Below are 12,604 nucleotides of genomic sequence, written 5' to 3'. Positions count from 1 at the left end.
GAGCAAGCAGCACAGTCGCGACGGGACACCGTCTGTCGACCTGGACAACGTTCCAACGTGCAGAGGCAGAGGGTGCGGGCAGCCTCTCCGCAGGGCAGGCCCCCACCCCCTCCCCTGTTCCAGTGTCCGCCCGGAAATGGCCACGGAGGAGGCTGGCGGAGCGCCACAGCTGCAAGGTCAGGAACAGGAACGTCGCCCGGCAGCGGGAAACCCAACATCCAAATCCAACAGCGTTCTCGGAAAGGAGAGGACTCACCGCAACGCCGCAGGACAGAACACTCTTGAGCGGTGCACGGAGAAGGACAGACCTGGGCCAGAAGGTACAGCAGCGCTCCCTAAGCGCACCCACAGCTCCGGTGGCACTGCTTTCCGTACCGAGACACGGGCCAAGAAGGAGGCGGCCCGCTGACTCGCAGGTTAGCTTGAGCGCCTCGCGTTTCTGCAAACCACTAACGGTTCCCAGACCAGCGCGCACGGCACGTGAGCCACCCTTAGCAGTGCGACGGGCACCAGTGACAGCAGGGGTAGTGACGTACTGACCGAGACGACAGGGCGGGACATCCTGAAAAGTCAAATTCCATTAATCTTAGCTAACATGTGAGTTGGTAACTATGACGTCAGCTGATAGAGATTTGAAATAAGACCCTTCTCAAGACTTGAGATTTTAAACCTCTTTCTTCTGAAAGGAATGAATAAACAGGGCTTGGCGCCCTAGTTTTGAAAGGTCACGGACCTTTATTTTAAAGCATAAAAACTACAGGGGCGCCTGGGTGGCTCAGTCGGTGGAGCATCTGACTTCAGCTCAGGTCATGACCTCACTGTCCATGGATCGGAGCCCCGCGTCGGGCTCTGTGCCGACTGGTCAGAGCCCGGAGCCTGCTTCGGATTCTGTGTCTCCCTCTCTCTCTGCCCCTCCCCTGCTCACAGTCTGTCTGCCTGTCTGTCTGTCTCTCTCAAAAATAAATAAACACTAAAAAAACTTTTTAACATAAAAACTACAAAATAAGAACTCAACTGATAAATCAACCTTCAATTGGATCATCGTTACATACTATTTAGTTTCTCATATTTAAAAAATATGTTCTTTTGGTTAAACCCTTAATAGCTTCTTGCCTTAGGACTCCTGAAACAATCCTCAGAAAAGTCAAACTCGTAAGTAAATGTAACATTCCAAGTTGCTTAAAAATTTTCTTTTAGTTTGAAATTATTTACTTAAAAATCACCAAATACAACCTTACCGTTTTTAATGATTCCATTAACCAACATCAACCTCTGTCCCTCCCTCATCGCTCCCAGTGTGCTGCCGCTTACTGCCCGTCTACCTGCCCTGACGCTTCTAGAAACACATGAGGAATATCCTGCGCCAGTGAAAGGCTTAACAGTAACAGCGTATTACTTGCCATACAATTATCAGCATTTGTGTGCATGGCCTACATTCTGAAAACAGCAAAATATAAAACAGGGGATCAGTTTTGTTCTTAGGCATGACCAGTGAATTCTCAAATGTCGGAAACCATGGCTCACCTCATTAATTTCCCCTCGTCGGCAAAGCAGTCCTGTGGATGAGCATCCCCTTTAATGTTGACAGGAGTTACAAGAGATTAAAGAAAGGAAAACCAAAGACGCCGATGCCTCCTGACACGTTCCTTTTAGCAGTACCTCTAAAAATGCGATTACAAAATCTTATTTGGAGTTTGAAAAAAGCCGCTTGCTATACAAAATCAAATTTTAGATTAATTGGTATTAGGTCGCTTCAGTTTTAATCAGTTTTGGGAAAGAATCACGTCTTTCATCTTGCAAGCATATCCTGAGCAACAGGCAAAAGATTCTCCAAAACGTGTTTTTTCAGTAAAGTGTTATGTATTTTAAACCTCATTTTTAAATTTACAGAGTAAACACCACTCGCGCAGCTCATTGAACAAACGCGCTGGGGTGTGAGACCATCGTCATCATCAGGACACGGAACAACTCCATCATTCCAAGACGTGTCCTTGTGCTGTACCTTCACAGCCAAACACACACCTCCTTCCTAATCCGGGGCGCCCACGCTCAGTAAATTTAAATGTCCACGTTTGAGAACGGATGCATCGGACAAATCTAGCGGCAAAGGCAGCGCAGTGAGCTGTCCCCATAGACGTGCTCACGTGTCTTCCCCAAACTCTCGGTTGGAAGGATACTGGTGACCTATCGGAGAGCTGTTCTTTCCTCCCGTGGCTGCTTTTCTGATCATTACAAAAGAATGATCATTACAAAAGAATATTAATCGACTGTATTCTTTCTGCTCCGATCCTACCACCTTTTTGCCGTGAAATACTCCTTCAACCTGAGTTCTTTGTGCACCAGTGACCACATTACAGACTCAGTCATTCGCACAGATGGTGCCAATTAGCTTCTCCATGGCGTGCTACAATGAACCTGAAATGGAAGCGCTGAATCCTCCCTTGAACTTGTAGAAATGGTCACAGCTGGGGACCACTGACAGCAGGCAGCATGCCATGGTCACATCTTTCCACCTCATGCTCGAGCTTCCAGAGGAGAAACTTGATCTACAGGCTCAGATTAGGTATGTCATTTCACACACACACACACACACACACACACACACACGCACACACACACACTCATACACACACACACTCATACACACACACACACGCACACACGCACACACACATTATGTGTGTATACGTGAAACATGGCATTTCTATTCCTTCAGCTGGAAGATAAGTGTTTGTAACTAAAGGATGCAAGAAATTTTCTTACAACGTTCAAAATCTTTCCTTTTCGTGGTTCTTAACCTCTTCGGAAATAGTCCATTTTTAGTAACATAGCATAATGGGATGAGGAACACATTTTACTGACTAGGAAGAAATGACAGTGGTAATATTCACATCTTATATTTATAAGCACCCTGGAGTCTATAAAACACTGTCGCACGGCTTCCAATTCAATCCAGTGTTTGCAGCATGGCACCCTGGGGGACTACAGAAGAGACTAAAGTCCCTCTAAACCTCTGCAGCTTTTAAGTTACAGACTAAAGGTGGGTGAGGCGGAGGGAAAACAGAAGTGACAACAAAACAAAACAAAAAGACTAGAGGCATTATGAGCTGGGCAAACTGACACCATTTCACCTCATCCAATTAGTCTATTGACGCCGATAATACTAAGAATGTGACATTAAAGCCTGGCCCAATTTTTGAAGCGAAGTTCCAATGCAAGAAGCAGGTGTTTCCTGAAGCAGGATCGGGCCTAGAGTGCTAAGACAACATTTTGGGCCGGGGGTACTGCTAAAGTGGGAAAGCCTTCCTAGAGGAAACGGGTTATTAAGCAGGGCCCACGTGGTGATAAACGTGAGTTTAAAGGCACGATTTTAACTGAGCGAAAAAACAAGAAGAGAGACATCAAAAATGAGTATTGAAAGGCCCTGCCTGGGGGCCCAAGCCTTCTTAGAGAGCAAGAGTGCCATTTATCTTCTCTGCATCTCCAGTGTGGCCTGGACACTCAGAAGCTGTGTTTTAAATGGAAGCAAAACAAGCCATGTGAAAGCACAGAAGGGAAACCTGAAGAACGAGCATCTTGTATTTCTGCAAAAAAACAAACCAAGCACGCGGGCACACAGAACTGAGACCTAGCCAGCAGGACGGCAGACCCTGAAGAGGCAAGGTGGACGCCACGATGGGAAAGAAGGCTGGGCGCACTCCAGCGGTCGGGACCGATGTGGAGACAGCAAGAAGGCACTGAGGCAGAGGAGGGCAGGCTGTGGTGCAGTGTGGAGGACAGCCCCACCGTCTACAAGCACGGGGCCAGGCTTCACAGAAACAAACCCACCGCGGCCCCCCGCAGAGTCCCACAAGGGGCTAACTCCCTGGAGTCACGGGAGGACTAGAGGCTCCAACCTACTCAGGTTTACCTGTCACTGGCGTGGCCGAGGAGAGTTACATCAGTGAGGATAAACGATTACTGCAGTTCTCCCCTGAGCGTGTCAGAAGAGACCCCTTGGAATGAAATGGAATGCAATGTCATCTTTTCACCGTGAGCGCTGGGCCCTCTATCAGTTTCCCCACACTTCTTTTTAAAAAATTTTTGTTCATGTTTATTTATTTTTAAGAGGGTGGGGGGCACGAGCAAGGGAGGGGCACAGAGAGAGAGGGAGGCACAGAATCCAAAGCAGGCTCCAGGCTCCGGGCTGTCAGCACAGAGCCTGACGTGGGACTCGAACTCACGAACCGTGAGATCATGACCCGAGCCGAAGTCAGACGCTCAACCGACTGAGCCACCCGGGACCCCTCTCCCCATTTTATCCCTCATCCCCAATTCATGCTCTTCACCCTCCCTGAGAAACCCATACGGTCTCAGCTTTTACCATTCCCAGGCTCACACGTGCTTCTGGGGCAGGCCAATGTCTCCCTCTCCCTCCAAAAGGTCCCCTGCCACACAAGGCCCACCCAATGGGTTCCCTCTGGATTTGGAACTTCTCAACACTGCATCCAATACTATAAACACTGGTAGTCATATGTTCTTAACGCGTCCTTCCGCCTTCTGAAGCAAAACTTGCTTCCCACCCTCGGGGGGAAAAATTGAAAACATTTTGAAAGCATTTCGAATGTATTTTGCTTTCTCGTCACACCATCCCCCAAAAGATAAAATAGAAAAATGGAGAAAGGGGGCAAGTTTGGCTTTCAGCTGATTCATGCATCTGAAACAGAAGATCACTGTCACACAAGGAGGAGGCTAGCAGGTAAATCCTACAGAAGGCCAGTGCACTTGGCGGGTCCGTGCATGAGAGCAGGGAGCACAGGACATATTAGAGGGAGCAGGTAGTTGGCAGAGGCCTTGGGAGCGTCACCGAGAGCACAGCAGAATAACAGTTCTCAGAGACAAATTACCCATGTCATTCCAGTTGTTTTTGGAATTGGAGTGCCCACATTTGAGTATGGATATATACAATGTTCTGAGGTTTCACTTAAAGAAGATAATGCAGCCAGGCATTTAAATTGTGCCTTAAAAGTACAGAGAAACTGTTGATTTTTCTAATTCTTAATCCTTGAACAATTCTTTTCTGAAAACAACGCTATTTTTAATACAATCTGATCTCTTTCAGAAGTGTGAGGCTTGCTTTTACTAAACTTTCTAGGACAAGACTCGAGTTAGCTTAACCATTGTAATACCTTAGAAGAATACAAAGTAATTTGTAAGATCATATTTAAATAGGTTATGTCCCAACCAACAATTTGGAAGACACTGGGTTCTTCAACAAAACACGTACTTCGCACTAACGGACAAACTTCTGAGCCACGCCCCTAATGCCACATTCCCCAAGGACAGAAGAAACTCACTTAGGCGGTAGTAATTCCTCAGTTAATCAAAAAAGTAGGTAAAACGAGGAATCATAAAAATGCGTATCATTCATGTTTTACTTTGGCAAACCTTTTAAAGTATAATTTATTTGCAAATATTTTAATGTAGGGCCAAGACCTTTCCTTTGAGTAGGATCCAACGACGGAGTTTCTCAGTCTTCCATGCATAAATAACACCCATTAGACAACGTTGAAGAGCTTCAGGATTGTTTTCTTTAAAGAAGATGGAAAACTTAAAGACACACGAGGAGCAAAGTGAAAACAGAACCTGGAAGCTGTCCATCTTTTTATGATTTGTCCCTAATCTTTTATAATTGCCTCATCTTTATCCAATCTGATAGTAACTTGTCTTTATGGAGTCTTTCCAAAGGTTTTCACAGAAATGACGGCTCTCTCTGTTTTAGCACACACATTTCATCAGTTTTCATTCCATTTCATTAAATTATGCCAATTACGGTAACAAGAATGCCACACATTAAACAGATCCGGAAACGAAATGCCTCCTGGTGTGCACTCGTCTCAGTGAGGGGACGCTGTCGCCATGGCCCCCTCCCGGCGTGCTGGGGTTGCCTGTGCCAGTCCAGGCCCCGTCGGGAGGGGAGGGAGAGCTGGGCCACCTGGGAGGCCAGAAAACAGGCCTTCTGTTGCATCGTGATCCATTCCATGTCCTGGAAGATCCTGTCTGGAAAAACTGCTAAGCCAGGGCTGTACCTTAGTAATATCTGGCATGTTTTAGGCACACAATAAATATGCATTCAATGAAAGAATGTGCCTTGACGATCTTTAATTACTCCCACCCCATTCAAAGAACGCAGAGCCATGTTTCATTTGGATACAAACTGAAGAGGGCGACAGCCTACAGAAAGACCAGAAAATTACCATGATTATCACAGAAATAAAGGGAAGACAAAACCCAACTCAATAATTCCATTCAAAAGTACCCTAATCCAAAAGTCAAAAACCTTCTTTGCCCTGCTAGGAGCCCCCGATACGTGCTCCGACGTTCAGAAGTGGTACCAAATGAAAATAGTTCATTTGGTTGTGGGTTCCTTTATAATCAAGCTTTTTAATCGAATTCTCAGAGTTTAATCAGTCCTTTCAATAAGGTAGAGAGACTTCTATGAGAACAGATTTTTTTTCTGAAACAACAGTAACAACTAACAAATACTGACTACTTCATCTTGCCAGGCACTATAGTAAGCATGCCGTGTATATTTGCTCATTTAATCCTCAGAATAACTGTAGGTACTAAACTCACTCAAAGATAGATAGCTCATCAGTGGTGAAGCCAGGATTTGAACCCAGAGGCCATGTGCTGAACCCCTGTGTCATACTGCCTAATTCAGCTCACTTTCTTAGAAATAATTTTAATATTTTACCTAAGGGTTTTTGTTAGTATACCTCCCCAAAATACAACAAAGTCTTTAATCATAAAGTTGAAATTAATTCTTTTTTTTTTAAGCTTTTATTTTGAGAGAAAGAGAAAGCGTGGGCAGGAGGGGCAGAGAGAGAATATCAAGCCGGCTCCACAAGCTGTCAGCACAGAGCCTGAGGCAGAGCTCGAACCCATGTAGCATGAGATCATGACTTGAGCCAGATTCAAGAGTCCGACGCTCCAATGACTGAGCCACCCAGGTGCCCCACTAATTAAGAAATTAATTCTTAAACAGTTCCCACTAACCCTATACTCACTGAAAAAACAACTATACATGACTACATTCATTCATTATCAAACATTTAATGAGCAACTGCTTAATCACTTGAAAACAAAGAGTAAGGGCAATTCAGTGGAAATTGCTCAGTTACTGAATGTTTACTGCATGCCTATTCTTGCCAATGCTCCCAGGAAACTCGGTCTGGTGGAAGAGACACATCACTATCCTCTGGTTTTAGGAAATGCTAATGCCATTTATTCATTCACAGGAAAGGCTCTGGGATGTCCCAAGTGTGAACTGGGACAGCGGGGGGCGGGGGGGGGGGGTGAAGGGGAAAGGACAGTGGAAAACTCTTGAGATTCAACCAAGGCACTGCTCCTTTGTAAGCCACGGGGATTTGCGTTAAGGGCTGCTGTAGAGGAGACATAGGATCAGTACCGTGTTTTGGAACAACCACTCCAGAAGGAGAGAGCATGGGGCAGATGAGGGCATAAAGCGAGGAGGCCGGCGACGATCTGCCGTGAAAGGGTAGGTGAGAACGGGGGGATGTGAGGTTGAAATGAGGGAACTGGATGGTGTGTGAATGACATCCATGAAGTTGTTTTAAAAAAAAGTCCAGACGAGAAATGGTGAAAGCCTGAACTCAAGCCACGCCACCGGTCACAGGAAAGAGACACTGGACAGATGTTCGGAAGTCAAAATCAGCAAGACCTGGTGCGATAATGGGTGGGAAGGGGGGCCGGACTGAGGAGTGGGAGTGGGAGCGGGAGGAGGAAAAGAATGGAGTCACGTCACACGAGGGAAACGTAAGAGAGGCAGACTAACGTCTGACCGAGAAACCAATTCGAGTTACCCTGGGGAACAAAGCCGAGGGCACGGTAGCTCCGAGCTGAGGGAGGCACAAGGGCTATAGCTGCTAAGGTATGAACCCCTAACAACGGTCTCGATGTTCACTGCTAACCACTTTTTCGCTTCCTCCTTCGGGTCAGAGCTGGCATCCCTCACTTTTACATCTGAGCAAACTGAGGCACACGGAGAGGAAGAGGAAGCGCCGAGGTGCTAACGCAGCTGCCTCCAGGCTCTGACACCCAAGCGACTTCCACGCGGCTACACTGCCCGCTGAGCAAGTAATGGCCACAACGACAGTAGAGACAACGACAGCTTCTCTCTGCCACTGCGGAGCCAGTTAGAACCACAGCTCTCACCCCTGCGCCTCTGCCAAGTGCAGAGGGGGAGCTTCACACGCACAGCGTGTCTATAGCTCGTCTGGAAGAGGGGCAGCGAGACCTGCATTTATCAAGCATCGGCACAATGCAGACACTTGTCACACATGTGTTACTTCTCCTCCTCATGGTGTCCCTGGAAGAGAAGCTGTACTAGTTTCAATCGGCGGTCAGGGAAATGGTCTCACGAGAGGAGGTGACTGGCCCAGGGCCATGATGCACGAAGGGGCAGGAGAGGGACAGAATCTCCATACCTGGAAGCACCCACGTGTATTCCTACATAGAGACTAAACATAAATGAACCGAGAGAGAGCGAGCACTCACGTGGAAAAATGTTCCAAATGAGCGAATCCTGTAAATAAAAAATAAACATAAAGATTATCTGTATTACACTTGCAGCTTTTCTTGAAGTCTGAAACCATTTTTTTTTTAATAGAAAAATAAACTCTGCGAGTTAGGGCATACAAGAACCCAAAGGCCTCTGTCCATTCCCAGAAGACATCTTTGGTCATTACAACCTGACGAGAATCAGTTCTGTTTCTAAGCAGCTCCAAAAAAAAAAAAAAAAAATCACATAACTTCTTTCTTCTTTTTTTAATTTAAGAAAGTGCAATGAAGCGATATTTTTTTTAACTACCGATTAAATATGCATGGTAGAACTGGCTTGCTGGGCACCAGGACCTAAACATTAGAAATGTAGTGCAACTTCTAGGGTGAAGAGTCAACTCACTTTCACCTTAGGAAAAAAACAGCGTTTAGTAGGTGAATTGTTAGCATTCAGAATGTGTAACTGGTGCACCTTGCCAAGTTCAGAACGAAAAGAGGACTGTGAATGCATTTAATGCTAAAATGAGAGATTATCGAACATAGGCTGTTTACAGAATTCAAGTCCTTTCTATTTTCTTAGGAATTAGAGACCTTTGTGTAATTTCTCATTGTTTTTCCCTGGTTTCTGCTTAGTAGGTTCCATGCCCAACGTGGGGCTCAAACTCACGACCGTGAGATTAGGCGTTGTGTGCTCTACCGACTGAGCCAGCCAGCCGCCCCAAGTGTAATCCCTCACTTAAAGCTGTGATCCTTTGCTTGAAATTACATCAAATAAAGAAATTAACTTTGCCTCAAAAGTGAAGATAATGCTTATTTTTAAAATACATTATTTGGACATTGATTTAATCTTATGGGTTGGACTCTAACACCACCAGGTTTTGGATATTTTTAACCTAAAAAATGGAATTTTCACATGGTTTCATACATTGGTAGGCTATTCTCTTGATCAGCCTATAACAAATTTCTGTAACATTTTACAAATAAAATAGCGTTCAAGTGTCCTTAGTTTTTAAAGGAAACGCTAGATGGCAGTAAATACACAAAAGTTGTGACATATGACCCTGTGTTACCAAGCATAATGATCATTTTTGCCTTTTATTGAATTTTATGCTCTACTATGTCAAGCTTAAAAAAAAACAAAAGAACAAAAACCTGAATAAAAAATTTAAATAAAAATTAAAGTTCCCTGGCGTTACTACTGAAACAATCAAATTCATCTACAATTTAAACTGTAACAATACTAACTCTCAACTCCAACTTTATAAAACTGTTAAATTTTCTAAGTCTCCTTTGTCTTAACAAATTCTTTTTTTCTTTTTACATGAATACATTTTGTAATTTTTTTAAGTTTATTTATTCACTATTGAGAGAGACAGAGAGAGAGACAGAGAGAGCATAAGCTGGGAAGAGGAAGAGAGAGAGGGAGACACATAATCCGAACCAGGCTCCAGGCTCTGAGTTGTCAGCACAAAGCCTGAGGTGGGGCTCGAACCCCCACAGACCGTAAGATCATGACCTGAGCTGAAGTCAGACACTTTAATCAACTGAGCCACCCAGGCACCCCATAAATATATTTTAGATATTACTTAATTTGGAGAAAATAGCTTTAAGATAAAATACCTTATTTTATTTCCATCAAGATGTTAACAATTTACACAAAAATTTAAATACACATATGGCTTATTTACTAGGTTTCGAATTAGTGAAATTTCTATTCTTTTAGGGGCCATGGATGAATATATGTTAAGTACAGCATGCTATTAATTTAATGTGCTACTAGCAAAACACTGTTTTAAATTCAGTAATTAAAACTGACATATCTAGATTTCAGGAAAAAACAGGTAAGTAAGTATAATATTAAGATTTTACTTCCTTATTTGAAAACCTATCTACAGATCAAAGGAAATATCTTAGAAACATTGCTAATCTGATCCACGGATGGTTTTAATGAACCCTCTCTAACATTCTGAATTGTAATTTCAGTAGGATTTTGCAGACTTACATGGTAATAAACCAAAAACGTATACTTTCTAATTTATATTAAACTTTCTACTTTTTGGATTCATTACAAGACCAGATGGCATTCAGCTCAGGTCTCAGCAACACTAGAATAAAACTAGCTAACTTACTAATTTTTGGGTTATTTCTAACACTTTCTCTGAGCTAGATTTTGTCCTGACACACAAAATTTTCAATTTAGAAAACAAAGCTGGGGTCCTCTCAATAGGTAGAAAGTCAATAAAATAAAAACAGCAAATCCTCAAATATACTACTTTGGTACAAAGGGAAGACTTATTTTAATACCAATCTGTGCCAATATAACTCAACTTTTGATCAACAGTTTCCAAAAAATGAGTAAATAGCTACAGTTACTACAAGCACCTTAAAGCAAACACACACTCAAATAGCCAAAACAATCTTTTACAGCCTTGAAAAAGAACAAAGTTGGGAGTCTCACACTTGCTGACTTGAAAACCTACTACAAAGCTATAGTGCTAAAAGCAATGTGGTACTGGCATAAAGATAGAAAGATACTTATCACCAAATTCATCTAGTTATATATATTAAACACATACAGCTTTTTGTATGTCAATCACACATCAATAAAGCGGTTAAAAAAAAAAACCAGACATATAGACCAATGGAAATTAATTAAGAGGCCAGAAATAAACCCTCACTTTTATGGTCAAGTGATTTCCAGCAAGGATGGCAACACCATTCACTGGGGAAAAGACAGTCTTTTCAACGGGGTGCTGGGAACACTGGATGTCCTCAGGCAAAAGAACGAAGTTGGACCCTTACCTCACACTGTAGAAAAACTTAACTCAAAATGGATCAGAGACCTAAACTTAGGACCCAACACTATAAAACTCCTAAGAAAAGACAGGGCAAAAGCTTCATGACATTAGACTTGGCAATGATTTCTTGGATATGACACCAAAGGCACAGGCAACAAAAGAAACAAGTAGAAAAACTGGACTTCTATGCATTCAAAGGGTAGTACCAACAGAGTAGAAAGGTAGCCCACAGAATTGGAAAAAAACATTCTCGAGTCATGTCTCCAACAAGAGATCGACATCCAGCACGTAGAAAGAACTCCTACAAGTCAACAAATAAGCGAAAGGCCACTAAAAAAAAGAACGGGTGAGGAAATTGAACAGATGATATTCAAACGGCCAAAAGCACATGAAAAGATGTTCAACATCACTGCTTGTCAGGGAAATCAAAACTATAATGAGGTATTACCTCACACCCATTAGGATGACTATTATTAAACAAACAAACAACAGAAAATAACAAATGTTGGCAAAGATGTGGAGAAATTGAATAAATGCTTGTGCCTTGCTGGCGGGAATGTAAAAACAGTACAGCTGCTATGGAAAATGGTATTGTGTTTCTTCAAAAAATTAAACAGAATTACCACGTAATCCAGAAATTCTGTTTCTGGCTATGGACTCTAAAGAAGTGAAACAGGGACTCAAAGAGGTATTGGTACATCCACGTTCACAGCAATATTATTCACAACAGCCAAAATGCGGAAGCAACCCAAGTGGCCGTCGACTGACGAATGGATAAGTAAGATGTGGTATATACATCCACGGGAATATCATGCAGTCTTGAAAAGGAAGGAAATTTTAACATATCCTATAACACACATGAACCCTGAAGACCTTATGACACAGGAGGACAGATACTGGATGATTCTGTTATGTGAGATTCCTAGAGTAATCAAATTCACAAGAACGGAAAGGAGAATGGTGGTTACCAGGGGCTGGAGAGGGGGGAATGGGCACTTAGTGTTTAACAGATACAGAGTTTCAGTTAATGCCTTGAACTGTACAATTAAAAGTGGTTAAAAGGGTACATTTCATATTATGTGGGGCTTTTTTTTTTTTTACCACAATTAAATTTCTGAAGAGGTTAAAACGGTAAATTTCCGACGTTTACTTCACCACAATAAAAACCAAAAATGAGAAAGCGGTATACATGTAGTTACAACCTCCTTACACTCCTTCACCCTTTGACTTAACTCTGGGTGATC

At 43.2% G+C, this 12,604-nt stretch overlaps 1 protein-coding gene across 16 annotated transcripts in view; it reads right to left on the bottom strand.

Annotated features, from left to right (window-relative positions):
* ANO10 (anoctamin 10) overlaps positions 1-12,604 on the bottom strand; it is a 224,090-nt gene that overhangs the window by 136,296 nt on the left and 75,190 nt on the right. Inside the window, exons 12-13 of one of the 16 annotated variants that reach the window (XM_047098711.1) lie at positions 8,560-8,587; positions 4,281-6,213 (exon numbers count right to left, since the gene is read on the bottom strand). The exons of 14 other annotated variants lie outside the window; for them this stretch is intronic. In XM_047098711.1, coding sequence (XP_046954667.1) covers positions 6,182-6,213; positions 8,560-8,587 — 60 coding nt within the window. In that variant the 3' untranslated portion in view covers positions 4,281-6,181. Of the gene's footprint in view, positions 1-4,280; positions 6,214-6,964; positions 8,588-12,604 lie in introns of those variants that run through there. One more of the 16 variants, XM_047098705.1, reaches the window with a different exon arrangement.

This window comes from Lynx rufus, unplaced genomic scaffold (genome assembly GCF_022079265.1).
Source record: "Lynx rufus isolate CCGP_SWC_20201006 ecotype Redwood Valley unplaced genomic scaffold, mLynRuf1.p SCAF_5, whole genome shotgun sequence".
NCBI lineage: Eukaryota > Metazoa > Chordata > Mammalia > Carnivora > Felidae > Lynx > Lynx rufus.
The sequence above is the reverse complement of the archived record's forward strand: the minus strand, read 5'-3'. Positions and strand labels throughout refer to the sequence as shown.